This window comes from Anomaloglossus baeobatrachus, chromosome 5 (genome assembly GCF_048569485.1).
Source record: "Anomaloglossus baeobatrachus isolate aAnoBae1 chromosome 5, aAnoBae1.hap1, whole genome shotgun sequence".
Lineage (NCBI taxonomy): Eukaryota > Metazoa > Chordata > Amphibia > Anura > Aromobatidae > Anomaloglossus > Anomaloglossus baeobatrachus.
The window spans coordinates 149135940-149163802 of NC_134357.1; the positions used below are offsets into that span (position 1 = coordinate 149135940).

Consider the following 27863-nt stretch of genomic DNA (forward strand, 5'->3'; position numbering starts at 1 on the left):
AGTTCTCAGCATAAATGAGTACACCCATTTTGAAAGGTAAGATTTTAATCAATATCTCATTGAATCCAAGAGCAATTAACAGAATTTAAGAGTTTAATGAGACATTTGTTTAACTCACAACATGACAGTAAGGATAACCATAGACCTTTCATTACAAAATCTTCAGTTTTGAGCCTGCTTTACATGTTACAATTTCGCATACGATATCGTATGCGATCGTAACCACCCCCATTGTATGTGCGGCACGTTCAATTTGTTGAATGTGCTGCTCAAACGATTAACCCCCGTCACACGTACTTACCCGTCCATACGACCTCGCTGTGGGCTGCGAACATCCACTTCCTGGAGTGGGAGGGACTTTCGACGTCACAGCGACGTCACGCGGCAGCCGGCCAATAGAAGCCAAAGGGCGGAGATGAGCGGGACGTAAACATCTCATCCACCTCCTTCAGCATTGTCGGCGGGAGCCGCGGACGGAGGTAAGCTGTCGTTCAATGTTCCCGGGGTGTCACACACTGCGATGTGTGCTGCCTCGGGAACATTGCACAATCGCACGTTCAATTTTTGAGGAATGAACGACGTGCATGCGATGAACGGATTTTCGTTCAGTCGCAATTGCACGGAGGTTTTCCACGCTACAATCATACTTACGATGCCGGATGTGCGTCACTTACGAAGTGACCCTGCCGACACATCGTAAGATTTATTGTAGAGTGTAAAGCGCCCTTTACTCACATTAATTGATGCAAAAATGAGACACTCCACAACAAAAACTCCTTCCTCTAGTATTTGGTATGACCTCCAAGAATTTTAAGGAGCACCAAGTCTACATGGCATGGAATGAACAAGTTAGGGACAGATTGCAATATTTTTTTCCACTCTTTAAGAACGTCTTTTAGATCCTGGATGCTGAATGGGTAGTGGTAACAACTTGTCTCTTCAGAATTCTCCGTAGGTGTTGGATTAAGCCCAGATCAGGAGACACTTGACCACTGTATCACTTTCACCCATATTTCACTGTGATTTATATAAAATTTATTTTAGAAAAATGCATGGTGCCCACAGTCAAACATGGTGGTGGTGTCTTAAGTGGGGCTGCATCAGTGCTAATGTAAGGGATCTACATTTCATTGACGTCATGAGCTAAAAGATGTGCTGCTCTATAATGACAGAGAAGATGCTGCCATGACTCCATGCCCTTGGTAGACGTGCACTTTTCTAACATGACAATGTTCCTAAACACACATCTGTTGCATTTTTAAAGAACAGGATGAAAATGATTCAGTGGCCAAATATGTCTCCTGATCTGAACCCAATCAACACCTATGGAGAATTCTGAACAGACAAGTTGACCATCACTCTCCATCCAGCATCCAGGCTATAAAAATGTCATTCTTGAAAAATAGAAATAGATAAAATGTTCTCAACTTGTTCATTCCATGCCTAGAAGATTTAGCGCTGTCCTTAAAAATCATTGAGGTCATACAAAATACTGTGCAACTCAGTCTTGGTAAACTTTTGTAAATTTTCTTGAATTCAATGAGATATTTATTAAAATCTTACTTTTCCAAGGGAGTGTACTCGTTTATGCTGAGTACACATATCTATCCATAAATACATATAACACCAAGAAGGAAAAGTGGAATTACGGAGATCACGAGTGACAAACATGATAGTGTTATAAAAATGATTAAAAAATGGAAAAAGTTTCCAAACATCTCAATTTTTGTCAAAATTGAATAAGCGCTGTGTGCAGAAATCCCCATACTTACGATCCTTGAATGCTATCAGTGATATTGTTAATGGTTGTCTGAGGAATGTTATCACACTATACAATTTGACAAATCATAAAGATCCGTTGCTGGCAGCTCCCTTTGCTGTGGATGACCAATGAAATCTCAGATGTGCTCGATGTGGGTCAAGCTCACAGTTGCTGCAAGCCATGGTAGCACATGTAGGTCAAGCGGGCTGCTCAAGGTAGCATGAGTTACATACCACTTGATGAGTTGCGAAATGGCCCCTGGGACACTCTGGAAAAATGGCTCTACTACTAGTTCCACCACCAAATCAATATAAGTCTAAGCTGTTAGTGTATCTGGAATGAAGACTAGAGAGGTCCAGCTAATGATTAATATATATTACTTCACATTTGTAGTACTCGTACACTCCATTCTGACTGAGCACTCCTGCCATTAGACTAAGGCATTTTCAATTAGAGCTGAATCCTGCCTGGCCTTAAAACTGTAAGCTTTCAGCCCGGCTACAAGCATATAAGGTTAGAGTCTCAACAAAGGAGTATGCCATGTCGTTGGCTGTTGGGCTCTCATAAATTGGCCGATTTCTGTGCTCAGTACAGCATTTATTAGCATAGTTTCTATAGCAGTAATGCAGCTCCATATTCATACATTCAATATTTGTATGTTATAGCTCTTCAGAGTACAGCTGTATTTTCTTGGTACATTATAATAGCCCACACTATAATGCCAGAAATAGGACTGGTGAGACAATCCCCTATGAAGGTCTCCACTTGACATTGTATGCTCAAATTTACCTAAAACAGATGATGCGCTTTTGAAGGCATTGTCTGCGGGTCCATGCAAAATCACTGCACTGTCTGTCATATGTGTGATATTCTATCTTCAAATTATAATATATAGAAGCTATTAATTAGGAGGAATAGGGGCAGCACTAAAATGGGATACTGGTATGCCTAATTTTTACTAAATTGTTAGAAACAGACTTAACGAGGGACCTTGTGCAGCTCAATTCCCAATCAATAGAGAACTTCAAAAATGAAATGTCCACCTTTGCAGCTCCAGGTCTCTTCACAGATGAGAGCAAGTTCCCACTTGCCACATGTGATGATCATGTGAATGGAGGCTTTGTGATGAATGGCACCTGCAACATCATCCAACATGATCAGTTTGGCACTGGGTGCGTGATGGCCTGGGAAACACAACCTAAGAGGGTCCATGCGATAGCCAATGACACCCCGTCTGCAGTTAGGTGGCAGATATATTGTAAGATGTTGTGCTGGTTCCATGAGCCCTGGGTTCTTTCTGGTGCAGGACAAAGCCAGGGAGAGAGAGAGAGAGGGAGAGGGAGAGGGAGAGGGAGAGGGAGAGGGAGAGGGAGAGGGAGAGGGAGAGAGAGAGACGAATCCGGATCGTGCACCCGGAATCCCGCATCCGGGTCGGACACGGATCTACCGCTGAAACCGCGCGGATCCAGATTTTTCCAGTCCGGGTCAGCTCAACACTATTCCTGAATGATGAAAGCATTGATGTTATTGCATACTATTGCTATCTGAATTTCTGACTACATGGGTTGTTTTAAGATTATACAGGTTTAAACAGGTAGATTTTACGCCAATCACTGATAAAAATCTATCGGTAAATGCTAAAGATCCGTGTGCATATGCCCATTCAAAATAAATGGGGACAAACCATGGGTATTATAAATTTTTGGTCCACATAAAGTTTGCATAATCTTGGCAGCACTTCCACCGCCACATCCCCCATATTACAATAAATCTGACATGACAGTAAAAGGGCTACACATAAGTTCGGGGTTCACATTTATGAGAATAATCCATCAGTTGGTATGATTTGCATAATGCTATGAAATAATAAGTTGTACTTAGAATATAAGGAATTAATTAAATCTGGTTGTCAAGGGACAAATTATTTTTAAGAGTTAAAGAGAATCTGTCAGCAACATTTTGCTATGTAGTGGCATAATGTAGGGACAGGGATGCTGATTCCAACGATGTATCAATCACTGGGCTGCTTGCTGTCATTTCAAGACAATCCCTGTTTTCATTGCAGCAGATCTAGCAGTTCTCAGAATGCTGGGCTGGGTATAACGCCGCCCAGAACCCTGATTGGCAACTATGAACAGAGTACCATTGACAGAAAGCTGCTAATCAGTGGTGCAGGTGGGATTACATAGAACAAGTGGCCCAGGAGGCTAGAGATACCTAGTCCTATATTAATAATCTCTTGCTGATAAAGCACTGATTTTATTGAAACAGAAAAACACATAATTGGAATAAGGCTCGTAGCACCTGCATCACGGTGTTCCCATATTACATAGCAAAAACATGCTGATAGATTCCCTTTAACCTATATGAGCTCCTGATACTAATAATACAGTAAATTCTACTGTAAATACAATGACTATTTGATTGTACATTAGAGTATATGATTCGCTGTTGTGTATCGCATGATAGACCATTCGATAGTGCCAGCTAGAACACTGGGACACATGCTTTATCTGCACCCATTTAACCCAAACTGGATGACAAAACCCACACAAATGCCGCTTTGCAAAACACTTCTTGTGAGTTCTATATCTTGTTGTCTTTTTTCTATTTCCTACATGAGGATTAGATTTGTTAAAAACCCACCGCTGTGTATTATACAGCTAAATTCTGCAGGGAGTGAAATCGCCATATTAGTCATACGGGAAATACAGCACTCATTTCCACAGAACATTATTTGCTCCTAAAATATCACATGCTCTTAATACCTTAATAAATCCTCCAGTTAAGTATTCAGAAGGTGAAAAGCCACCGGCACAACCTGAAAATCTGCGATGTTAACTGTGCTAAACTTATATTTCAGATCCCAAGTTTCCCTTAAGGTCACCAGAAGACTAGGTCATCCTTCTGCCGTGGCAGCAGTTCTAGTTAGGGATCTCTATGTTCCGTACTTATCTAAACTGTTTTTGAATCGTTTTAATGCTGCCAGAGCGTCTGCCACATCTCACCGCAGCCTATTTCACAATCCAATTACCTTCTGTCTAAAGTAATACTTTATCTGACCCAACCAAGCTGAAGAGAACTTGCTACTCTTCAACACACATTCCAGCAATGAGCAGTGAAATTAAATTCTGGGGTCCGGCACTTTGATGCATCTGCTGCTCACCTTGGTCCGAATACAAAAAAAAGAAAGACTTGCTCCATGCAATGTGCCTAAGGAAAATTGGAGTTTTGGGATTGATTTACCTCCTGTGAACACATCCATTCAGACCTGTAAACATTTTCAGACCATCCATTACATGGCAGGTAAAAGCAGATAGCATTTTTATTGCAGAAGGTTGTAACATTGGACCATAACCACACCAATATACATTATGTATACATAAGACGTGCAAATATGAGGAAATAAAGTAAACATATTCCTGTACATCTGTTATTTTGCATGTGCTTGTATTGGTCTCATATCGATCAATTATTTAGATAGTGTTCGGAGATGAAAGCTGTCAGCAAAGCTATGATGAACCATAATGCACCTCATGTATTACAGCAAAAACAAATATGGCCGGGTACTCGATGTAAAAAAAAAAAAAAAAGAGAATCGCAACTGACATCAAAGAGCTACAGCTGCAGCTGCTTCCTTTACACAATAGAAGCGATGTCAACATGATACAGTAAATCCCCACAGACAGCAGTGGAAAGACAGACCAGTGCAAATTGGACATTTTTTAGGCAGCTTCAAAAATGAGAACTGAAATCAGTTTTTGAAAAGCAAATCTGGCTCTGTTCCCATCTTGTCAGATGTATACATCAGGGGTATTCCCCAACGTACCACTCTGATGTGATGCTTGGACGTATGCTACTGTGTAACCAGAACAGCTTCTTATGGCGGCCTCTGGACAGTTTTGGAAGGAGTTGGTTAAAAAAACAAAATACTGACTCCCAACTCTGGTCTCAAAATAAAAGGATTAAATATTATCTGATAGTGTGGTAGAAGTGATGTTTTAAATGCAAAGCCTGTTACATAGTTATTTTTATAAAAAATGAAGGAAAGTTTAAAAATTCTAACCGTAAAAACATATTATGTTCCATCAATTTAACTTCCCTATTTCTTATTGTTATTAATTATTAGTATACATCAGAAATTGAAGAAGTCTGGAGACGGAGACCACAATTATGTGAACAGCTTTCTCCATTAATGAAAGTGGAGGGAGCTCGGGTTTGGGAGAGGGTAGTGTGTGGCCTGAAAAGTTCCAGAAATGTATACCTTCCATTGGCTAGAGTAACATTTGTGGCAGAGGTGCACATCAGTTGATAGATGCACCAAATCCATTAAGAAGCAAATTAGTTTGGCATATCTTACTCCAGAGATCCTTTAAGGTCGGAGTCACACTTGCGAGTGACTCGGCGAGTCTTGCATAGGTATCACCTGGCACGGCCGAACACTCTCTGGACAGGAGCGTTTCAGCTACATAGAAATACATGCAGCAGATCCCCTCCTGTCAGGAGAGAAGCCAGCCGCGCCGGGTGATGCGATCCGATAATAGTGCGAGTCATATGTTCGTGTGAACGCACCCTAAAGGGGGCTTTACACGCTGCGACATCGCTAATGCGGAGTCGTTGGGGTCACGGAATTTGTGACGCACATCCGGTCGCATTAGCGATGTTGCTGCGTGTGACACTGATGAGCGATTTTGCATCGTTGCAAAAACGTGCAAAATCGCTCATCGGTGACATGGGGGTCCATTCTCGATTATCGTTACTGCAGCAGTAACGATGTAGTTCGTCGCTCCTGCGGCAGCACACATTGCTATGTGTGACGCCGCAGGAACGAGGAACCTCTCCTTACCTGCCTCCCGGCCGCTATGAGGAAGGTAGGAGGTGAGCGGGATGTTCCTTAGAAAGGATGCGGTTCGCCGGTCACAGCGACGTCGCCGGGCATGGTAAGAATGTGTGACGGGTCTGCGCGATGTTGTGCAGCACGGGCAGCGATTTCCCCGTGCCGCGCAACAGATGGGGGAGGGTACCCACACTAGCGATATCGGGACCGATATTGCAGTGTGTAAAGTAGCCTTAAGACTTTAAGACTGATGAACAAACTGCCAGTCCTACTGAATTGGAACAAGAACGTGGGAAAAATAGAGGAGTTTGAAGTATGGCTTCCTAACAACAAAACTGCACCAAATATAAAAAACATACGAGAGGTGAACACGACATTACTCAACAAACATAAAAGTATATTTGATTTCCATAGCTTTCAAAATGCAGATGATTGAAATGGTTCCATCTCACCAAATAGCTGGTAAAGTTTAAGGATGCCGCGTTTGGCTAAACAATACCCAGTTGCTGCAATGTAAAGATGAAAAATCAAGCAGATGGTCAACACTGAAACGCGTGGGCTGGTTGAATGCATCATAATAAGAGTTACTCTTACATTTTGCAAGTAGGGTGTGAAGTCAATGACTTTGGCACCTTAAAACAAATCTGTGTTCTTATGTTGAACTGTTATTTTACCTGGAAGTGTAAACAAGAATCAAATCAAAGTGCTATTAGTCCCCTAGTTAATGTGGCATTTCCTATACTGTCAGTACTGGCTACAGACTGTATAATTCATTTTATAGTGCCTTTAATTCCAGGATGCTGTGTATGTGACAAAATCTTTACAGTACATGTCAATGTATTCTTATACTTCCAGGAACTAAAACAGCAGAAAAGAACAATGTAGAATTTGATAGTATGCCGCATCATTGTGGAAACAGACGTCAGGAGAGATGAACACTTCTAATAAGCTAGGAATGATGTCTGTATCGAAACACACATTATATCTGGACCATAAAGACCACCTACCACCATTCTGGAGCCACCATTTTTATTTAATAAAAAAGTGGACAGTATCAGATGATCAGGTGATTTATCTTAACATAATCTAGTTACAAAATCACTCAGAAGTGCTCTTAATGTCCCCCAAAAGGGCACGACATTCTAGCAAATTCAAGCCTAAAATTCCAGGTTGAGGGATACAGGTATCAAGAGCGTGATCCTACAACCCTCTGCGATTGCTCTAGTGATAGAGCGAGATTTAACTCTTTCCATTAATTCAGTGCTGCCATTAACTTTACTAATCTGTTATCAAATGGTAACATCTTTACAGTCGGTAACAGGTTGGTAATATACCTTGGAGCATTGGGATAGTGAAAAGCGTGAGATCTCGCTCTATCACAGCAAGAGCAGTGGCAGAGGGTTGTGGGATGCCACGCAGGCCCAACTGCTAGAAACAGGCCCTTTTGGGGGGACAGTACGAGCACTTCTGGGCAGTTTTATTGATAAATAATATTTACATACATCACCAATCTGTGAATCCCCATTGTTTTATTAAATGAAAAGGCAAGCCTCAGATTAGTGAAAGGCACTCTCTAAGCTCAAATATCCACAACATTTTCATGTGATATAGACATGATCACAAAATACCGCTGCAACATAATCACCCCATTCAACTACTGCTAACCTCTTAACAACTTTCACAAAAGATTTATAAAGGCTGCAGACTAACTATAAAATAAATGCATATCTAGTAAAATACACTGTAATGCTAATTTTATAAAAACATCACAAATTTGTTTTTACTCTCCCCAATAAAAAACAAAAATGAAGAATAGACCAACTACCTGGCATAAAACAACCAGTCCCAACAATACCAAGAGTAGAGGTACTGATAACACTTATCTCAAATAAATCCAGTATATTTACTGTTACTTTTCTGTACATATTAATAAATTAAAGGTGTTGTCCACTATTATTATATTGATAGGAACAGATCTGCAGTACTCGGTGGAAGCTGTGGTGTACCTGTACACGCTTTACATTTGCCCCCCCCCCCACATCAGCTGGTAACAACTGATCAGTAAAAGTGTTGCCCCCTACAGATCGGATAGAGAAGACCTTTCCGAAGGATGGGTTATGGATATCATAGTAGTGGGTAACCCCTTTATTGCTATATTTAAAATTAAACATTTTATCAGATGAGGTGTAACTATATGCAAAAAATATTGTAGCACCATTGAAATTGACAATATAAAGAACATAAGTCATCAAGTAATTCTACCCTCCAAAATAGTTGGTATGGTAACAGGTCTGCTCTTCTATTTGCATTTATGGCACAAAAAATATGGGGCTATATGAGCTATGAAAAATGTAAGACTCTCCCACAAGCAGTGATTAACAAGGTATAGTATATACAGTGATATATGGCAGCCTTTCAATCACTGATAGAATGGATATACACGGCACTTCTGGCTGTGGTGCACAAGTAGGTTCTAAACATTGATAGTTCCTATAGGCCAGAATAATTTTGGACTATTTAGGCGAAGAAAGTAGAACATTTCTCCATGCTATGCTGCCACTTAAAGGGATATTCTCATATTATTAAATTGCTTTAGACAGCATGAAATAAGCATGTTTGCAGTTGACTGGCATTTGCTATCTGCTGTCTTTCTCCTGCTGTGAGAGCTTTTATCTTACATATCGTACAGTTTGTTTCCAAGAAGCTTAGCCACCAGAGCTTGGCCGAGTGTGCTCTGTTTGTACATTCCAAGTGAATTCACTCCTTGCATCCCCGCCAAGTCACTGATTTATATACAGAACTTAGCTGCTCACCTCCCACTCCTTCTCTATTAACTCCTGATGATATCAGTCTTGTAAAATCACAAGTCCAGGTACCACAGAGTTGGCAACTTCCAGAGCAGGTCTCTTAATTATGGCTGTCTCTTACCTGAGTCATGTTCTTGGTCAAAAGAATTGTTATTTATATATAGAAATATAGTGTTAAGAAGCACTGAGATCCTTAATGTGTAGTAGCAGAATGGAGCTCCTAATCAGAACTGTCTCTCAAGGAGGAGCTCCCACCCCCAAACAACCAGGAAGTATGGAGACTGCATAGCTCTGAACTCCTCAAGAGACAACCTGAGAATCCCCCTTTAACAGAGCAGTATAATAATAGATCCACTTTAAAGTAAAATATGTCAAAAATCAAGGCTTACATCACTAGATCTTTAGTTACATAGAAACAACTGAATACTTAAAACCATTAAAAGTTATTTTTCTAAGCATATTTAACTCATTTTGTTTCATTATAAAGTCTCTGGATAAAAATTAATAATACAATAAAATTCTAGTCCGTGTTCTTTATACATCAAATCAAGTGAACGAGTGAGGAGAAAGCAGATCCTACCGCTAACCCCAATCCTAGGAAGAAAGACATTACAATTGCAGTGCCCTCGCTGTATTCCTTGGAGACTATTTTAGGACCATACACCATGGATAGCGTCCCCAAATAACCATTACTAAATCCCAAAAAAGTGATAAAGATGACAGGATAGACATCATTCCGGAAGAAGACTTGGTATATATGTTTCCTGGGCTGGTAATTACAGAACATAAATAGTGGAATGAAAAGGGTACGGAGGAAAACCAGTGCTGGCAGGACCTTGCTGTTAGGCCCTGGGATCTGAATCCATGTAGTGATCTGCCGTCCACTCCAGTCAGCAAAGTTATATGTGAGGAAACATGTCAAAGGTGTGAAATACTTATTGGTCCATATACTGCCTGAATATTTCTCAACAGACTCAATGCCTGCAGATATTGTTGGAAAAATGATGATACTAATGAAAAAGGTGTAAAACAAGCAAGCAGCCAGCATTTTGACCTTCTTCAGGATTGGAAGTATCGGTGGAGAGTTTGTCTTTGTTGAAGAGGTGTCGACTCTTTCCTCAGGACCGTCAGCTTCAGAAACATTTGGTCTTTCTTCATTTATATTCAAGTAATAGCTTAAAAGAAAACAGAAAACAGTAATTATTATTCTGTATGAATAAACCGCAGAAACAGTCTTCCAAAAAGCATCCCTCTTTTTTCTTTTAAATCATGCTTGCATGTAAACATACTTAGTTCTTGATCCAGCTAAGGTCTAAAGGGTTATTCCCCAAAAAATAAATTATCCCTATTGATGGGATAGAAGATAGCTTTCTGATCGCTGGGGGTCTGAAAATGAAGGTTTGCAATGCAGTCTTGAATGGAGCGGAGGTGTGCATTTTCGGACTCTACTGTGTTCTTTGTTAATAGAGCTGTCTGAAATAGCCAAGTACAGCATTAGGCTTTTCCAAGCAGTTACAAAGATAATGAATGGAGCTTAGGCCCAGAATGCTCAACTCTACTGCATTGAAGACCGGGTTCTACAGAAACCTTTTCTTGGGGTTATTAAGTCGAGCATGCATACCACTTGAGCCTTATTTTCCACTAGGCACTGGAGGTCCAGTGCCTAGGATAGTGCGTCACAGCTCTGCCACAGCTACTTCCCCACTGCGGTATTTTGCAGTGAAACAGATGTCTAGCTGAGGAGAGATGCGAAGGAGAGGGGACACTTGGGCTGTACAGCAAAAAGGAGGAAGTTTAAAAATAAGCACCCTCTTCTCGATGAAGTGCACAGTCAAGTGAGCGCCAACTGGTGGAACATCAGCTTCTGCATGCTGTTCCACCAATCATAAAAACCACAAAACTGGCAGCAGGCACCGCAGAGGAAGCACTGAGTAGTTCATCCTTGCAGCTCCACTCCAGTCACTCCCCTGATTCCCAGCAGGAAGGGTCAGGCAGAGGACTCTCTGACAGGTTCCCTTTAAACGAGATTTATCTGCAGATTACCACTATTTTTAACTGATAAATAGCATTTTTGGAGGTGAGAGGTTCCCTGGACTGGAAGAAGTCATCACAGTGATGGAGTAAGGGAAAGTTAACAGCTTCAACCAGAGTAATTGAAAATTACATTGTTTATCCCCCTTCCAACCAAAGCCTACTGGAGAGCAGATTTTTCTGGAATGGTTTGAGGGTGTCTTATCACATTGGCAGAGTCTCTGATGTGCTAGAACAGGAGAACTCTCCCATAGGTGACCCGGTTTTAAAAACTAAATCGCTCAGTGAATACATCTAGTGGTGCAGTGAGCATGATGAAACCACAGGTGTGACACAGAATTTTGCACTGATGAGCAAAAGAGTAACAATGTTTTGAACTATTAGGCTCTATGTTTCACCATCCACTACATCTTTGAACGTTAGCTAAGATAATTGTCTACAAAATGATAGTAATCTATCTCATACATAAATTTGACTTCTAACAATATAGCATATGATTAGTTATGGATATTCTTATCATGTCACTGCATTGTTACTGTTTTGCTTCTGGTGTATGAAAAATCTTTTTCATCCTGTATACTACAAATTACAACCTATTGTCATATTCTCCAATAAATCAGTGTGTTATTAAGGTTGATTCCCAAGGGAAAGGTCACTGGTTCGAATAGAAAAGCAGCCCTGAAAATTTCCCAAGCAAAGAGAAACAGCATCATTCACCTCATCGCTAGAGGTCTCCCAGCCAAGAAAATTGACAATCTGCATCATGTGAGTGCCATGATAGTTGGAAGAATACGAAATGAAGTTCGTCCATCCATTCAAAGGCCAAGAGATGGACGTCCAAGCAAAATATCGGAGTCAATAAGTCGTGTCATCACAAGGTCTATTAGTTCTGGCGTGACAAACACGGCAGTGAAGGTGGCTCGTATGTTTTGTAATAGTGAGATCAAAAGACTCCCATGCATGCACTGTGCGACCCACGTTACATAAGTCTGGAATGGTGGCCCGAAAAAAGGTAAAGAAGCCTCAACTTTAATACTGTCATAAGAAGAGTGTTAAGACAAAAGTCAATAGACTAGGTTCTGATGGGTGCAAATGGTTCTGGAAGAAATAAGCGAAAAAGGGGCTAACAGATCAAGAAATTAAAAGAACAGAGGAATAGAGGAATCCTGATGATATGGGTGGTTTCACAGGCAAAACCATTGGATACTTGACCAGGATCTATAGTGGTCTCAGTGCTGAGCTACAAGATAAATTACTTTATACACTTGAGTACTATGGGTATGAAAAGGAAGATATAGTATTCCAGCAGGACAACAAACAACCTGACATATGTCGACATTGGCAAAAAATTCGTTCAGTGACAATGAGGTCAGACCTCAGTCCAATTGAACATTTGTGGGTAGAGTTGAAGAAATAATTACATTGTTTTAGCTCCAGATTTTACATTATCACGAAGGGCAATACATAAAGGCCCAATAATGTCTACTGAACTTGCAATATCCCATATAGTACTGTTTGGCCACTTGCAGGCCTCGGAGGGAAGGAGCGCCATTTGACATTTGGGGCGCAGATTTTCCTAGATTAGTTTGTGAGCTTCATTTACAGAGCCTCCAAGTGCCAGAAAAGCATAATGCCCCTCAAGTGACCCCTTATTGTAAATTACACCTCTCTAGAAATTCATCTATGGGTGTAGTGACGATTTTGACTCCGTGGGCGATTTCCAGAAGCACATACGCAGTTGAAGGTGCAGCGTGAATATGCAAATATGCAACTGTAGTGCCTGATACAGTGTAGTGTCCATGATATTTTGCCTAGATTGTGCTTCTGGATCCTTGCTATAGTAATGCCAAACAAGTGGACACTAATTGTGATATGGGCACATTGTGGGGCTTAGAAGAGAGGGGCATATGGATTTGGAAGCGCTCATGTCACTGCATTTGATTTGGAAAGGGGGGGATGGGTCATGGCTCTTTTCCAGAGCTTTTGTAATATCAGTAATGTGAACCCCCCCCTATATTTCTGTTAAAAGAGAAGAAGGACCTGAGAGAGAACTTGATTTTGTGGGATGAGTTGAAATTTTAATTGGTAGCATTTTGGGGTCCTTAATATTTTAGATCAGCTCAGCTCTAAGCAGAGCACTTACATGGGGTGTTCATTTTAAAATTCTGATTCAAATAATACTCCTGATGGATCCATTCATTATTGGGGCAGCTGAAGTTACTCTGGACTCTATCCTCTCTCTGTTAAGCACTGTCAGACTTTACAGAGGTGCACAAAACTGTGGACAATCGCGCTTTTGTGCATGCCTAAAAGGACAGATACCGCCAGATCATATGCCAGACAGAAACAAAATGTTTCCAACTGACCCAAAATAGGGAATGTTCCATGGGGGATTGTGTGAATCACGTATATCAGAGATTTAAACATAAACTGCAATGTAAGTGCTTAAGTGCTCAGCATAGAGCGCAAGATAAAATTGTTCTTGCATCGCTTTATTCTAACTACAACTTTTTTATTTTTCTGTTGACGGAGCTAAATAAGGGCTTTATTTTTGCGGCACAAGATGATGTGTTCAGGGAAGCCACTTCTATTTACATGCGACCTTTTGATTGCATTTTATTCCACTTTTTTGGTGATGTGATGAAAAACAGTTTTTGCAGTTTTTGCTATGTTTATTGTTGTTTTACAGTGTCCACTGAAGAGATCAAATAATGTAACAGCTTCATAGACCAGAGTGCTCCGGAAATGGCTAAACCAATATTGTATTTCTTTTGTTTAATTTTGTTTTTTACTTAAAAGTGCGTATTTTTTGTCGTAATTTTTTTGGGCAATTTATTTTCTGTTTTTCTTACATACATGAGTTTATTAAAAAAAATTACCTTTTTTTGATACTAAAGGGGGCTTTACATGCTACAACATCGCTAATGCGAACTCGTTGGGGTCACGGAATTGGTGACGCACATCCGGCCGCATTAGCGATGCCGTTGCCTGTGACACCGATGAGCGATTTTGCATCGTTGCAAAAACGTGCAAAATCGCTCATCGGTGACATGGGGGTCCATTCTCAAAAATCGTTACTGCTGCAGTAACGAGGTTGTTCCTCGTTCCTGCGGCAGCACACATCGCTCAGGGTGACACCGCAGGAATGAGGTGGGCGGGATGTTACGTCCCGCTCAGCTACGCCCCTCCGCTGCTATTGGGCGGCCGCTCGGTGACGTCGCTGTGACGCCGCACGGACCGCCCCCTTAGAAAGGAGGCGGTTCGCCGGTCACAGCGACGTCGCCGGGCAGGTAAGTGTGTGTGACGGGTCTGGGCGATGTTGTGCGGCACGGGCAGCGATTTGCCCGTGTCGCGCAACAGATGGGGGCGGGTACCCACACTAGCGATATCGGGTCCGATATTGCAGTTTGTAAAGCCCGCTTTAGTCCAATAGGACTTCAACTTTTACTTCTCTGATCACTTCTCTAATACACTGCAATGCACGTGCATTGTAATGCATTAGAGTTGTTAGTGTGACTCTGGCAGAACGCCACACAGGCCACTGTAGCTGGCAGACCAGGAGGTCATTATTTGACCTCTGTCGGCCATGACAACGATTGGGTCAGTGTTATGTAACTATGTCAATCTGCGGGAACGCCTTGCCGATCATGATGTACAGTTATGTCATATATCTGGGAGTAAATTAGGGTTTTATGTGTATTTTGTCATATCTAGATCTCTATTAAAAAAAAAAAAAAGGAATCTTGCACTTTTCACAGTGCCCACTCATGCAGTTTAGACTCCTCTTCTTCAAGGTGTTTTTGCCAGTTTTTAGGCATGAATAATTCTCACTTTTAATTCTGACGTTTTGATTTGCGACAAATTCATTAAGGAATCTGATTAGTTAACTTTTTGGATTTAACATCAATGTGGCTTTGCCAGATGTTTTAGATAGATTACTTCAAATTCATTTAAAAAAACAACAAAAAACCGCAAACTGTTTGTGCCAGTGTACCCCAGCTCACCCCCCAACTGAAGTGATTTTTTTTTTTGTAAACCAGAATTTTATGTGCTTCTGTTTTTTTTTAGATTTTGTAAAACATGTGACTTTTGCGCTAAAAAGAGGCTAAAGACAAAAGAACATTTTTTACTTTGTGCAAAATTCATGAACACATGCGCAACTTTGAAGACCATAGCGCAATGTATACCACCAGACAAAAAAAGAAGTGACTTAAACACAATGTAAATATGAATCAGAGCTATACATCCTGTATATTCAGTAAGAATTTTCAGCAAGTCTCATTATCATCAGAGACAGGGTTAGAATGACAGATAATACATAATTGCCTTGAATCCATCTACTAGACCATCACGTGGCATGAACTATTTTGGATATTTAATTCCTGGAAGGTGATCTGGAACAATGTTTCTTTTTTATGTAATGTGACAACTGACAGTAATGCCCCTCCCTGCACAATGACCTTTGCACAAGCTCATTCAATGCTTCAATAAAAAAGATCGGGTTGGAGTCTGATCATTGTAGCTATGTACCGTGTTTTTCGCTTTATAAGACGCACCTGATTATAAAACGCACCCCCAAATTTGGTGAAGGAAAAGAGATTTTTTTTTTCCTAATGTTAAATGGGGTCCATCTTATAATGCCAGTGTCCGTCTAACAAATCATATAGGGTATATGACCCTCATAGCCCCCCATCCTAAAATTAGCCCCCTTAATCTGGATATGGCCCCCTTATATTGAATAGAGCCCCCTTTTGCTGGCACACGTTCCCCTGTGCTACCTATCACCCCCTATGGATTGCACACGTTCCCTGTGCTGTCTATGGCCCCCTATAGATTGCACACATCCCTCTGTGCTGCCTATGGCCCCTATGGATTGCACACGTTCCCCTGTGCTGCATATGGCCCCCTATGGATTGCACACATTCCGCTGTGCTGCCTATGGCCCCCTATGGATTGCACACGTTCCCCTGTGCTGCCTATGGCCCCCTATGGATTGCACACATTCCCCTGTGCTGCCTATGGCCCCCTATGGATTGCACACGTTCCTCTGTGCTGCCTATGGCCCCCTATGGATTGCACACGTTCCCCTGTGCTGCCTATGGCCCCCTATGGACTGCACACATCCCCTTGTGCTGCCTATGGCCCCCTATGGATTGCATACGTTCCCCTGTGCTGCCTATGGCCCCCTATGGACTGCACACATCCCCTTGTGCTGCCTATGGCCCCCTATGGATTGCATACGTTCCCCTGTGCTGCCTATGGCCCCCTATGGATTGCACACGTTCCTCTGTGCTGCCTATGGCCCACTATGGATTGCATATGTTCCCCTGTGCTGCCTATGGCCCCCTATGGATTGCACACATTCCCTTGTGCTGCCTATGGCCCCCTATAGATTGCATACATTCCCCTGTGCTGCCTATGGCTCACTATGGATTGAACACGTTCCCCTGTGTTAGATACCGCCCCCATGCTGCTGCCCATAGTAAAATAAAACACTCTTTCCTTACCTCCTCCAGCGCTGATCTCCCTCCTGTCTCCCTCCGTGCTTCTGTTCCTCCACTTCCTGGTTTTCGGTGCCGGTCATGTGATCAGCACAGCAGAGTGAGATCATCTCTGCGTGCCTGCCTGATCACAGTGGAAGCAGGGACACCGGGGAGAAACGCTGGAGGGGGTAAGTAAAGCTTTTTTATTTTAAGATGACCAGCAGCATGGGGGCCATATCTAACACAGGGGGGGCATGTGCGATCACAGGGGGGCGCAGGTTCATATAATATGAACCGCTCCCCCAGCCCGTCACTGCGGTGCGATTTCAGCACCAAGGTGATGGTCAGCGGCTGTGCATATTATATGAGCGGGAGCAGGGGATCTAACGCTGCTGCCCACAGCGTTTACCTGCCCCCAGCAGCGCTCCAGAGCGGACCCTGCAGTATGTATGTATATATATATATATATATATATATATATATATATATATATATATATATACACACACCCCCGCCCGTATATTCGGCTTATAAGACGCACCCCCTACTTTCCCCCAAAATTCGGGGGAACAAAAGTGCGTCTTATAAAGCGAAAAATACGGTACATATGTTGTTTCCTGAAACAACAGGAATTTACTGTCTTAAAAAGCCCCAGTGGTCAGTGTAAAAACTGAAAGATTTCCATTTTTGGAATATGTAGTTGAAAAAAAACCTTGCAATTCAGAAACCTTTGGATTAAAAACTAGTTAATTTTCAGCTAATTCAGATTAACTGTGTTAAACCAGGTTTTTGTTTGTCGAGTTCTCAAGTCTGAGGTTCACACAGCACTCTGGAAGAGGTTTTCTTCCAGGATATCTCTGTACTTGGCTGCATTCATCTTTCCTTTAATTGCAACCAGTTGTCCTGTTCCTGCAGCTGAAAAATACCCCCATAGCAAGATGCTGCCACCACCATGTTTCACTGTTGGGATTGTACTGGGCAGGTGATGAGCAGTGCCTGATTTTCTCCACACATACCGCTTAGAATTATCATCAAAATGTTCTATCTTTGTCTCATCAGACCAGGGAATCTTATTTCTCATAGTCTGGGAGTCCTTCATGTGTTTTGTTTTGCAAACTCTATGTGGGCTTTCATATCTCTTGCACTAAGGAGAGGCGTCTGTCGGGAAACTCTTCCATAAAGGTGCGACTGGCGGAGGGCTGTAGTGATAGTTGACTTTGCAAAACTTTCTCCCATCTCCCTACTGCATCTCTGGAGTTCAGCCACAGTGATCTTGGGGTTCATCTTTACTTCTTTCACCAAGGCTCTTCTCCCACAATTGCTCAGTTTGGCTGAATTGCCAGGTCTAGGAAGAGTTCTGGTGGTCCCAAACTTCTTCCATTTAAGGTTTATGGTGTCCACTGTGCTCTTAGGAACCTTCAGTACTGCGAGTACTGCAGAAATTATTTTGTAACCTTGGCCAGATCTGTGGCTTTCCACAATTCTGTCTCTGAGCTCCTTTGGCAGTTCCTTTGACCTCATGATACTCATTTGGTCTGGTATGCACTGTGAGCTGTGAGGTCTTATATAGACAGGGGTGTGCCTTTCCAAATCAAGTCCTATCAGTTTAATTAAACACAGCTGAACTCCAATGAAGGAGTAGATCCATCTCAAGGAGGATTATAAGGAAATGAACAGCATGTGACTTAAATATTAGTGTCTGAGGAAAGGGTGTGAATACTTATGACCATGTGATATTTCAGGTTTTTTTGTTTAATAAATTTGCAGACATTTCTACATTTGTGTTTTTTTCTGACAAGATGCGGTGCAGAGTGTACATTAATGAGAAAAAAAAATAACTTTTTTGAATTTACCAAATGTCTGCAATGAAACAAAGACTGAAAAATGTAAAGGGGTCTGAATACTTTCCATACCCACTGTATGCAAAATAGCATAATAGCAGTCCCGTGACCTCCTGCTCTTGCCGACGACACCAGAGAATCCTGATAGCGTGAATACACACCATAAAGAAAAAAAAAACTTGAAAAAAAATACAGTAAAAAGGACCCACAAGATTGCCTAGGACTCAAAATGGTACCCATGAAAGCATCCGCTCTGCATGCAAAAAAGTTGTCACACCGCTCCATCCACAGAAAAATAAAAAACATTTTCAGTCTCCGAAAATGAAAACATAAGCCTTTTTTTTAACAAACTTCTGAAATTTTTTTTATCACTTAAATGAAAAAAACCCAAAACAAAACCAAAAATTATGAAAGCTTTGTATTACTGCAATCGCACTGACCTGGAGAATAGTGTGCATGGCTCATTTTTACCATACAATGAACATCTTACAAACAAAATCTAAAAAACATGGTGTAATTGCTTTTTTTTTAATTATTTCATCCCACTTGGATATTTTTTCCAGTTTATCAGTACATTGGATGGTAGAATGAATGGTGTCATTCAAAACCCCTACCCTGCAAAAATATCCTTGTGCGTCTATCGAAAAATAAAAAAAGTTATGGCTGTTGGAAGAAGAAACAAAAAACACAAAAGCAAAAAAGTGCCCGCTTCAGAAAGGTTTGTGTATGTTAGAGCCAGAGTGCTGGAGGATCTGCCTGGTAGCAAGTACATGGGTATGGGCATTACAGTGTATGCCACAATCACCCTGGCTGGCATGCAGCTTTGCTGCAAATGGGCTAAACAAGCCATAATTATGTGGTAAGGTACTGAGACACCAAGTGTGAACCTCACCTAACACCGCAGCTTCTTTTACATTTCATCATACGCCACACTCTGATAGAAGAGAAGCAACCCAGCGCCACCTACTGACAACAGAGAGAACTACAATAGCTCTCTTCCTTTTCTCCATACTAATGATAGATAAAGCCTTGTTCACATCATGTGTGATGAAAGCTTACAGTGAACACTACGAATCCTCCCAGCATACACATTAGTCACATCTATAGGGCTCCATACACCAACAGTTATACATACTATACACATACTGCAAAAATTCTACTGCTTTACTGTAGCTTATATACATATATAACAAAAACCTAATGAATCAATGAGATCATCCATGATCTGCTTCTAAACAGGGATCCCGTAAAGACACAATCCATAACTGTGACATAAGAAAAACCTGCCACCAGAAACGATTTCATTACTGTCTGGCACCTTACAGACAGCGAGCCACCATAAGGCCTGATACACAGACAGCAAGCCGCCATAAGGCCTGATACACAGACAGCGAGCCGCCATAAGGCCTGATACACATACAGCGAGCCGCCATAAGGCCTGATACACATACAGCGAGCTGCCATAAGGCCTGATACACAGACAGCGAGCTGCCATAAGGCCTGATACACAGACAGCGAGCCGCCATAAGGCCTGATACACAGACAGCGAGCCGCCATAAGGCCTGATACACATACAGCGAGCCGCCATAAGGCCTGATACACAGACAGCGAGCCGCCATAAGGCCTGATACACAGACAGCGAGCCGCCATAAGACCTGATACACATACAGCGAGCCGCCATAAGGCCTGATACACAGACAGCGAGCCGCCATAAGGCCTGATACACAGACAGCGAGCCGCCATAAGGTCTGATACACAGACAGCGAGCCGCCATAAGGCCTGATACACAGACAGCGAGCCGCCATAAGGCCTGATACACAGACAGCGAGCCGCCATAAGGCCTGATACACAGACAGCGAGCCGCCATAAGGCCTGATACACAGACAGCGAGCCGCCATAAGGCCTGATACACAGACAGCGAGCCGCCATAAGGCCTGATACACAGAGAACGAGCCACCATAGGTCTTGATATTCCTTAGCTTTTTATACAAGCTGCTCCCTTGCTGAGATCTGTGGTCTATTCAGTGATTTATCAACAAAGGTCATAAAAACCTTTGTTGACACCATCAGTACTAGAGATTAGGAGTAGCCCCTTGAAGTCACCTAATAGGTGCAATCACGCCCAGAAGCTATAAGGCCATGTGCCCATGGAAGAAAGTAACTATGGATTTTGCTGCGGAAAACCCACGGATTTTCTAGATTTTTCAGATAAATCCGCGGGTTCACGCAAGTACAGACACTCCCCATGTTATCCTATGGGATTTGGGGAGTGCTGTATCCAATGCTGAGGTATTTGCGGCTGCGGAAAATGCTGCGAATTTCCCGCAGCCGCACGTAACTGCATGTCAATTATTCCTGGTGATTGTCCTGCGTATTTCCTGCCTTTCCACTATGGAGATACAGGGCGGGAAATCTGCAGGAATTCCGCACAAAATCCATACTGTTTCCGCAGGTTTACTGCAACAATTCCGCAGAAATAGCACAGCAATGGATAGCTGCAGATTCTGGAGAGTAGCTGCGTGAACCTGCGGAAATACCTGCAGAAACGTCCGCAGGTACATTCTCCCGTGTGCACATGGCCTAACAGTCAGCTGATCAAGAAAATCACCTACAGTATACTGAAAATCTATTAGGTCATAGTGTGCTTTTCAGGCTTTAATGTCCTGGCAGAACCAGGCCGTGCTAGCCGCTGTCCCTGAACATACCAGTGGATCATGATCTCTTCAGTGCCACCTTTACTCAATGGCGGGGATCACACCTGTCCATCAGCCTCATAAAAATGCCAAAAGTGGCAACATTTTTGTACAACTCCAAGTTGAAAACTGGTGAAAACCACTGCAAAAATTTGGGCAAAATGTACCCTTTGATGCGGAGAGCCGATCCTGATGGCAGCTAAGCTACAGGGGAGATATTTTATGTAATCATGTTTTCAGCCTGATCTAGATCTGTACACAACAGCTAAACCATCTTTATGCTTGCCACTGAATTCAGCAGCAGAATCATGGGAAATGTTTTCTTAGAAGATGAGGGTCCAGGGACCCGGAGCAATATGACAGCAGAAGACAATATTTGGGAACCTGTTAGTTATAAAACAATAAAAGATGTTCAGAATGTGAGATCGCAGGCAGCACAGTGACAGCGCCATGTGTCTCCTGCTCTGTGCAGAGTTTCTTCTTAGTCACGCTGGTCTGTAGTAAGGAAATGGCTCAGATGCCACAGATTGAGAAACTCTCCTTACTCATCTGTCGCTCCGCTTCTCGCTGACACTTCTACTTCTCTTTCGGTTTCTCATGGAACAAGCATGATCAAACTGTGGCAAAAGTAACCTCAGGCCGAAACTCTACAGTTTCACCCTGCGGTTTGGAGATTGTTTTTATAACTCTAAATGTAGAAATCTAGTCTCGAGTCGCCTGGCTAAAGGATCTAAACTTAACAACAGATAAAGTGAAGGGGAACTCTGACATGTCCTAGCATACAGGGAACACTAGCTTTGGTTTAATACGTATCAGTATAAAACACCGCACACATATATATGTGTCTGACGCTAGAATAGTATCGTCCGGCCATGTGTCCTGTGCATGTCATGGGTGACCGGACCCGCACAGATCACCTAACCTCCCATTATAACCCTAGCAGAAAGCAGGGCTATAAGAAGAAGGACGTGAGGTTACTGGATATTAAATACATTACGATGCCTGCTTTGTGCCGGCTGCATGCCCCTGGCTAGCATGGCTACCGGTCTCTAGGAGATGCTGACATGGTGGCAGTAAATTTCATTACCTGAGAAATGCTGGGATGGGTTGCTAACAACTTAAGATGTGTTGAGGTCACAGTCACCAGAACCGAATGAAGGGATCACATAACGTGCCGGCGATTCAAGTGACAGACGTCATGTTTACTCCTATCCATTACTCATGGTCACACCACACATGACTAGCACTGATCAGGCTACACCACAGATTGAGGAAACCGTGGGAAGTGCTTTGCTGCATATAATCACTTCTGTCAAAACTATGTCCCCAGCTGCACCTCACATACAACCAACAGTCCATCATTACCACATATACACATACTGTACTACCCTCTATCATACTGCCATCTACCTATGATAAATACCGCTATACATGTACTGTACTGCCATCTACCGAAGATAAATACCGCTGCCATCTACCTAAGATAAATACCGCTATACATGTACTGTACTGCCATCTTCCGAAGATAAATACCGCTATACATGTACTGTACTGCCATCTTCCGAAGATAAATACCGCTATACATGTACTGTACTGCCATCTACCGAAGATAAATACCGCTATACATGTACTGTACTGCCATATACCGAAGATAAATACCACTACACATGTACTATACAGCCATCTACCTATGATAGATACCGCTATACATGTACTATACTGCCATCTACCTATGATAGATACTGCTCTACATGTACTTTTCTGCCATCCACCTATCATAGATACCACTACACATGTACTGTACTGCCATCTACCTATGATTCATACCACTCTACATGTACTGTACTGCCATCTACCTATAATAAATACCGCTCTACATGTACTGTACTGCCATCTACCTATGATTCATACCGCTCTACATGTACTGTACTTCCTGTACTGCATACACTACACACCTCTCTACCAACACTATAGGTATCATATTGCTGCCACATACTGTATACAGCTGCTCAAATATGCTTCTTAATGTACCGTACTGCAATCTACCTGTCCTACGAGTACTGCACTGCTATCCAAATAAACAACATATCATACACTACCTTTTATCCATACTACTCCTGCTGAACTGTTGTCTACCTGTACAACAAGTACTATATATACAGTTTGTCACTAAAGTGAGTACACCCCTCACATTTTTGTAACTATTCTATTATATCTTTTCATGGGACAACACTGCAGATATGACACTTTGATTCAATATACAGTGGTCAGTGTACAGCTTGTATAAGTGTGTAAATTTGATGTGCCTTCTAAGTAACTCAACACACAGCCATTAATGTCTAAACTGCTGGCAACAAAAGTGAGTACACCCCTAAGTGAAAATGGACAAATTGCATCCAATTAGCTATTTTCCCACCACTGTGTCATGTGACTCATTAGTGTTACAAGATCTCTGAATGGGGTGCTGATGTGCTAAATTTGGTGATATCGCTCACACACTCTCTCATACTGGACACTGGAAGTTCAACTTGGCAGCTCATGGCAAAGAATTCTCTGAGAATCTGAAAAAAGAATTGTGGCTCTACATAAAGATAGTCTAGGCTATAAGAAGATTGCCAACAACCTGAAACTGAGCTGCAGCATGGTGGATTAACAAGACAGATTCCACTCAGAATAAGCCTCGCCATGGTTGACCAAAGAAGTTGAGTGCACATGCTCAGCATCATATACAGAGGTTGTCTTTTCAAAATAGCCATATGAGTGCTGCCAGCATTGCTGCAGAATTTAAAGGGGTGGATAGGTCAGCCTGTCAGTGCTCAGACCATATGCCACACGCTGCATCAAATTGGTCATTCTTAAAGGAGGCCTCTTCTAAAGATGATGCACAAGAAAGCCTGCAAACTGTTTGCTGATGATAAGAAGACTAAGGACATGGATTACTGGAACCATGTCCTGTGGCCTGATGTGATCAACATAAACTTATTGGGTTCAGATGGTGTCAATCGTATGTGGCGGCAACCAGGTGTGGAGTACAAAGACAAATGTGTTGTTTCTGTATGGTGGTGGGAGTGTCATGGTTTGGGGCTCCATGAATGCTGCTGGCCATGGAAGGCTATAGGTCATTGAGGGAACCACGAATGCCAACATGTACTGTGACATACTGAAGTAGAGCATGATTCTCTTTCTTTTGAAATTGGGCAGCAGGGCAGTATTCCAACATGATAACGCCAAACATGAATCCAAAATGACCACTGCCTTGCTATAGAAACTGAGGGTAAAAGTTGCTGGACTTACCAAGCATGTCTCCAGACCTAAACCCTATTGAGCATCTGTGAGGCATCCGCAAGCAGAAGGTGGAGGTGCACAAAGTCTCTAACATCCACCAGTTCTGTGATATCATCATGGAGGATGGAAGAGGAATCCAGTGGAAACCTGTGAAGCTCTAGTGAACTCCACGTCCAAGATAGTTAAGGCAGCACTTGAAAATAATGGTGGCCACACAAAATATTAATACTTTGCGCACCATTTGGCCATTTTCACTTAGGGGTGTACGTTCCTTGCCAGCGATTTTGACATTAATGGCTGTGTGATGAGTTATTTAGAGGGCACAACAAATTTACATTATTATACAAGCTGGACATTGACTACTATAGATTATATCAAAAAGTCATATCTTCAGTATTGTGCCACGAGAAGAAATAAAATATTTACAAAAATGTGAGGGGTGTACTCACTTTTGAGACATACTATATGTACATATATTTATTATACACACACCATGGGGAACTGTACTATATGTGTTGTATTGTCCTCTTCATCTACACGCACTGCACCCCCTGTACTATATGGCCATCTATCTGTAGATTCACAAAAAGTACAGTGCTCTCTGTTGGGCACCGTATCTGGGTTTCTGTCATAATCCCCAAAATACTAATTTCAGACAGAAGCCATTCCCTGTTATAAGGCTGATTGAGCCACTGGGGACAATGTCTTCCCTCCACTCTACCAGTGTTTGTCTTTTTCAGACATGTAGAAAAATGTGGTCTGCAAGCAATTGGCCAGCAATGCCCAAAGTGACAATGTTGGCGTCATATTAGTGAATGGCTTTGTCTGGTGTCCTAGGGGATTACAATGAAAACTCCAATGAGGTTGCTCCGTGGAGAGTACTATATATGTGTGAACTTAGCCTTACCAGTACTATATGTATTGTACTGCCCTCTACGTGCTACTTGGGCAATATCACCTGCTAACTAAGACACTAGGAAGGGTAATGAACCTGCAACCCTGAAGAACCTCCATCCCTCAGGTAATACAATTAGTTTTGTTGTTCCTCTATACGTGACCTTCACTGGAGATAAATCTCACTTAAGCCCCCATCACATTTAGCGACTTACCAGCGATCCCGAAAATGATGTGACCTGATAAGGATCGCTGGTAAGTCCCAGGGAGGTCGCTGGTGAGATGTCACACAGTCAGACCTTACAAGCGACGCAGTAACGATCGGCGACCTGTATAACGATGAGTGACCTGTATAGGAGGTTGTTGGTAGGTGTCAAACACAGCGATGCGTCCTGCCCAGCAGGACATCGGCTTTGAAGAAAATAAACCAGAACAGTGTGTAACGATCAGCGATTTCACAGCAGGGGCCAGGTTGCTGCTTAGTGTCACACATAACGAGACCGCAGGTGAGACCCCTATTACGTCACAAAACCTGTGACTCCGCAGCGATCTCGCTAGCGATCTCGTTATGTGAGAAGTACCCCTTAGAATCCTAATCAATGGAGCATCAGGAATCTGATTAAAAGACAGAAAAAACCTGTTGGATTCGTGCATCCCCACTCATAGATTCTGGTTATTATTTTATGAGAATGGCTTTACTGGAACAAATCACTGATTCCTGAACTGGAGGCAGAATGGCCCTTCTGAATTCACCACCTGTCACTGGTTATTTGCGGATTGAGATATAAAACACTGCTTTATTAGAAACAAATATAATACCCCAGCATCCAATTTCACAAGTTACACCCACAAGTATAGAAAAAGGTGAGCTGCCCTGTACCCATGGATCAAGGCTATCTAGTCCAGAGGCATGACCAGTACAGGTCGTAGAAAGTTCTGTCCACTAATAACCTACAATTCTAATATCTGTGGATCAGGCCAGACAAGTAGATGTACCAATTAGACAAGACACTGTCGACCTAGCGGAGGTCAGCTATTGAGCACAGTGTAAAGATCAGAGAGATCTGTCTACTGATCCAGCTTCCTCTAAAACTTATTAAGAATTGATCTGGTCTCAGCATAAAAATCTTACCTGGAATACTTAATCCTGGGAAGAATCAGATACAAAAAGATGCAAATGAGAAGGAAGACATCGGCAGTCAGGAAATAAGCCAGCGCACTATCTGTAACATTGGAGGCAATCGACAGGTCCAAAATTGCGGCCACTGCACTCAGTGTACCGCCCATCGCTTGGCCTGAAAATAAGGGGAAAAATGCATTGTATGAAAATTATGACATCTCTATATTAATTATGAGCTTACACTTATATGTGATTACATGTCCCACATATTGTCATGTGACCAAGAGCTAAACACCTGTGAGAAGTCTTCACACCCTTCTATAACCCGGTGGGGGTCTGAGGTGTAGATGCCCTATTATGAACAGAGTTTGGCTGTCACCAAAAGCTCCTTTGTGTCTCTAAAACCAGCAGTTTGTTATGTTGGGTTTCTCTTTGGCAGCTTTAATGAGGAGCGTCTCCTATAATGTACTCACACATCCATACAGCTTTTGAAAAGTCACAGAATGTTTGCGCAATGAGAGGTAGCGTAAACATTTTGAGTTTTGGGGAGTTTTTGTATATCAGTTTCAACCAGCTCTTAAAAAATAGGTGGAACTTGGAAGTGGCAATGCCAACATGCTTAATTCAGGACGAACTGAGGCATACCCTGCACCACAAATCTTTTCTTTGCCCCTAGCTGGAGTAAGATTTATGGAAGACCTCTGCTCTTAATGAATCAGATGCCTCTGACTCCAGCACACCCCATCATCCAGACTGGCATGAAAAACGCTGGTCTTGATGAATCTGGCCTTTGGAGTATGAAAAATATAAAAAGACGGCCCTTTATAGCTATCTACAATTTTTTTTTCAACCAGTAACCAAATAACAAGGGTAGGATAAGCAACAAAGCACAGGCTGCTTGAGATGAGGAGTAGCTTTCTTTACCAGAAACCTCAGCTCAGTCTTCAGTCTACAGACACCACCTCTGTAGCCATGCCCCAAATAAAAAGAAAAGACCAACATAAATAAATACATCTTCTCTTGGTGAGATTTCTGTAAGACTGTTTTAATCCTTTACTGGCAAAAGTCATAAAGATATAATAAGAGTAGAAGTGCCTATAGATCTTAGGC

The 27863-nt window shown here is 42.3% G+C and overlaps 1 protein-coding gene across 1 annotated transcript in view; it reads right to left on the minus strand.

The window, feature by feature from the left end:
- Nucleotides 1-5069: 5069 nt before the first annotated feature.
- The window catches only part of SLC29A3 (solute carrier family 29 member 3), a 63906-nt gene continuing 41112 nt past the window's right edge, over nt 5070-27863 (minus strand). Inside the window, exons 5-6 of the mRNA XM_075348972.1 lie at nt 26766-26928; nt 5070-10581 (exon numbers count right to left, since the gene is read on the minus strand). Of these exons, the coding sequence (XP_075205087.1) occupies nt 9948-10581; nt 26766-26928 (797 nt within the window). The 3' untranslated portion in view covers nt 5070-9947. The remainder of the gene's footprint in view (nt 10582-26765; nt 26929-27863) is intronic.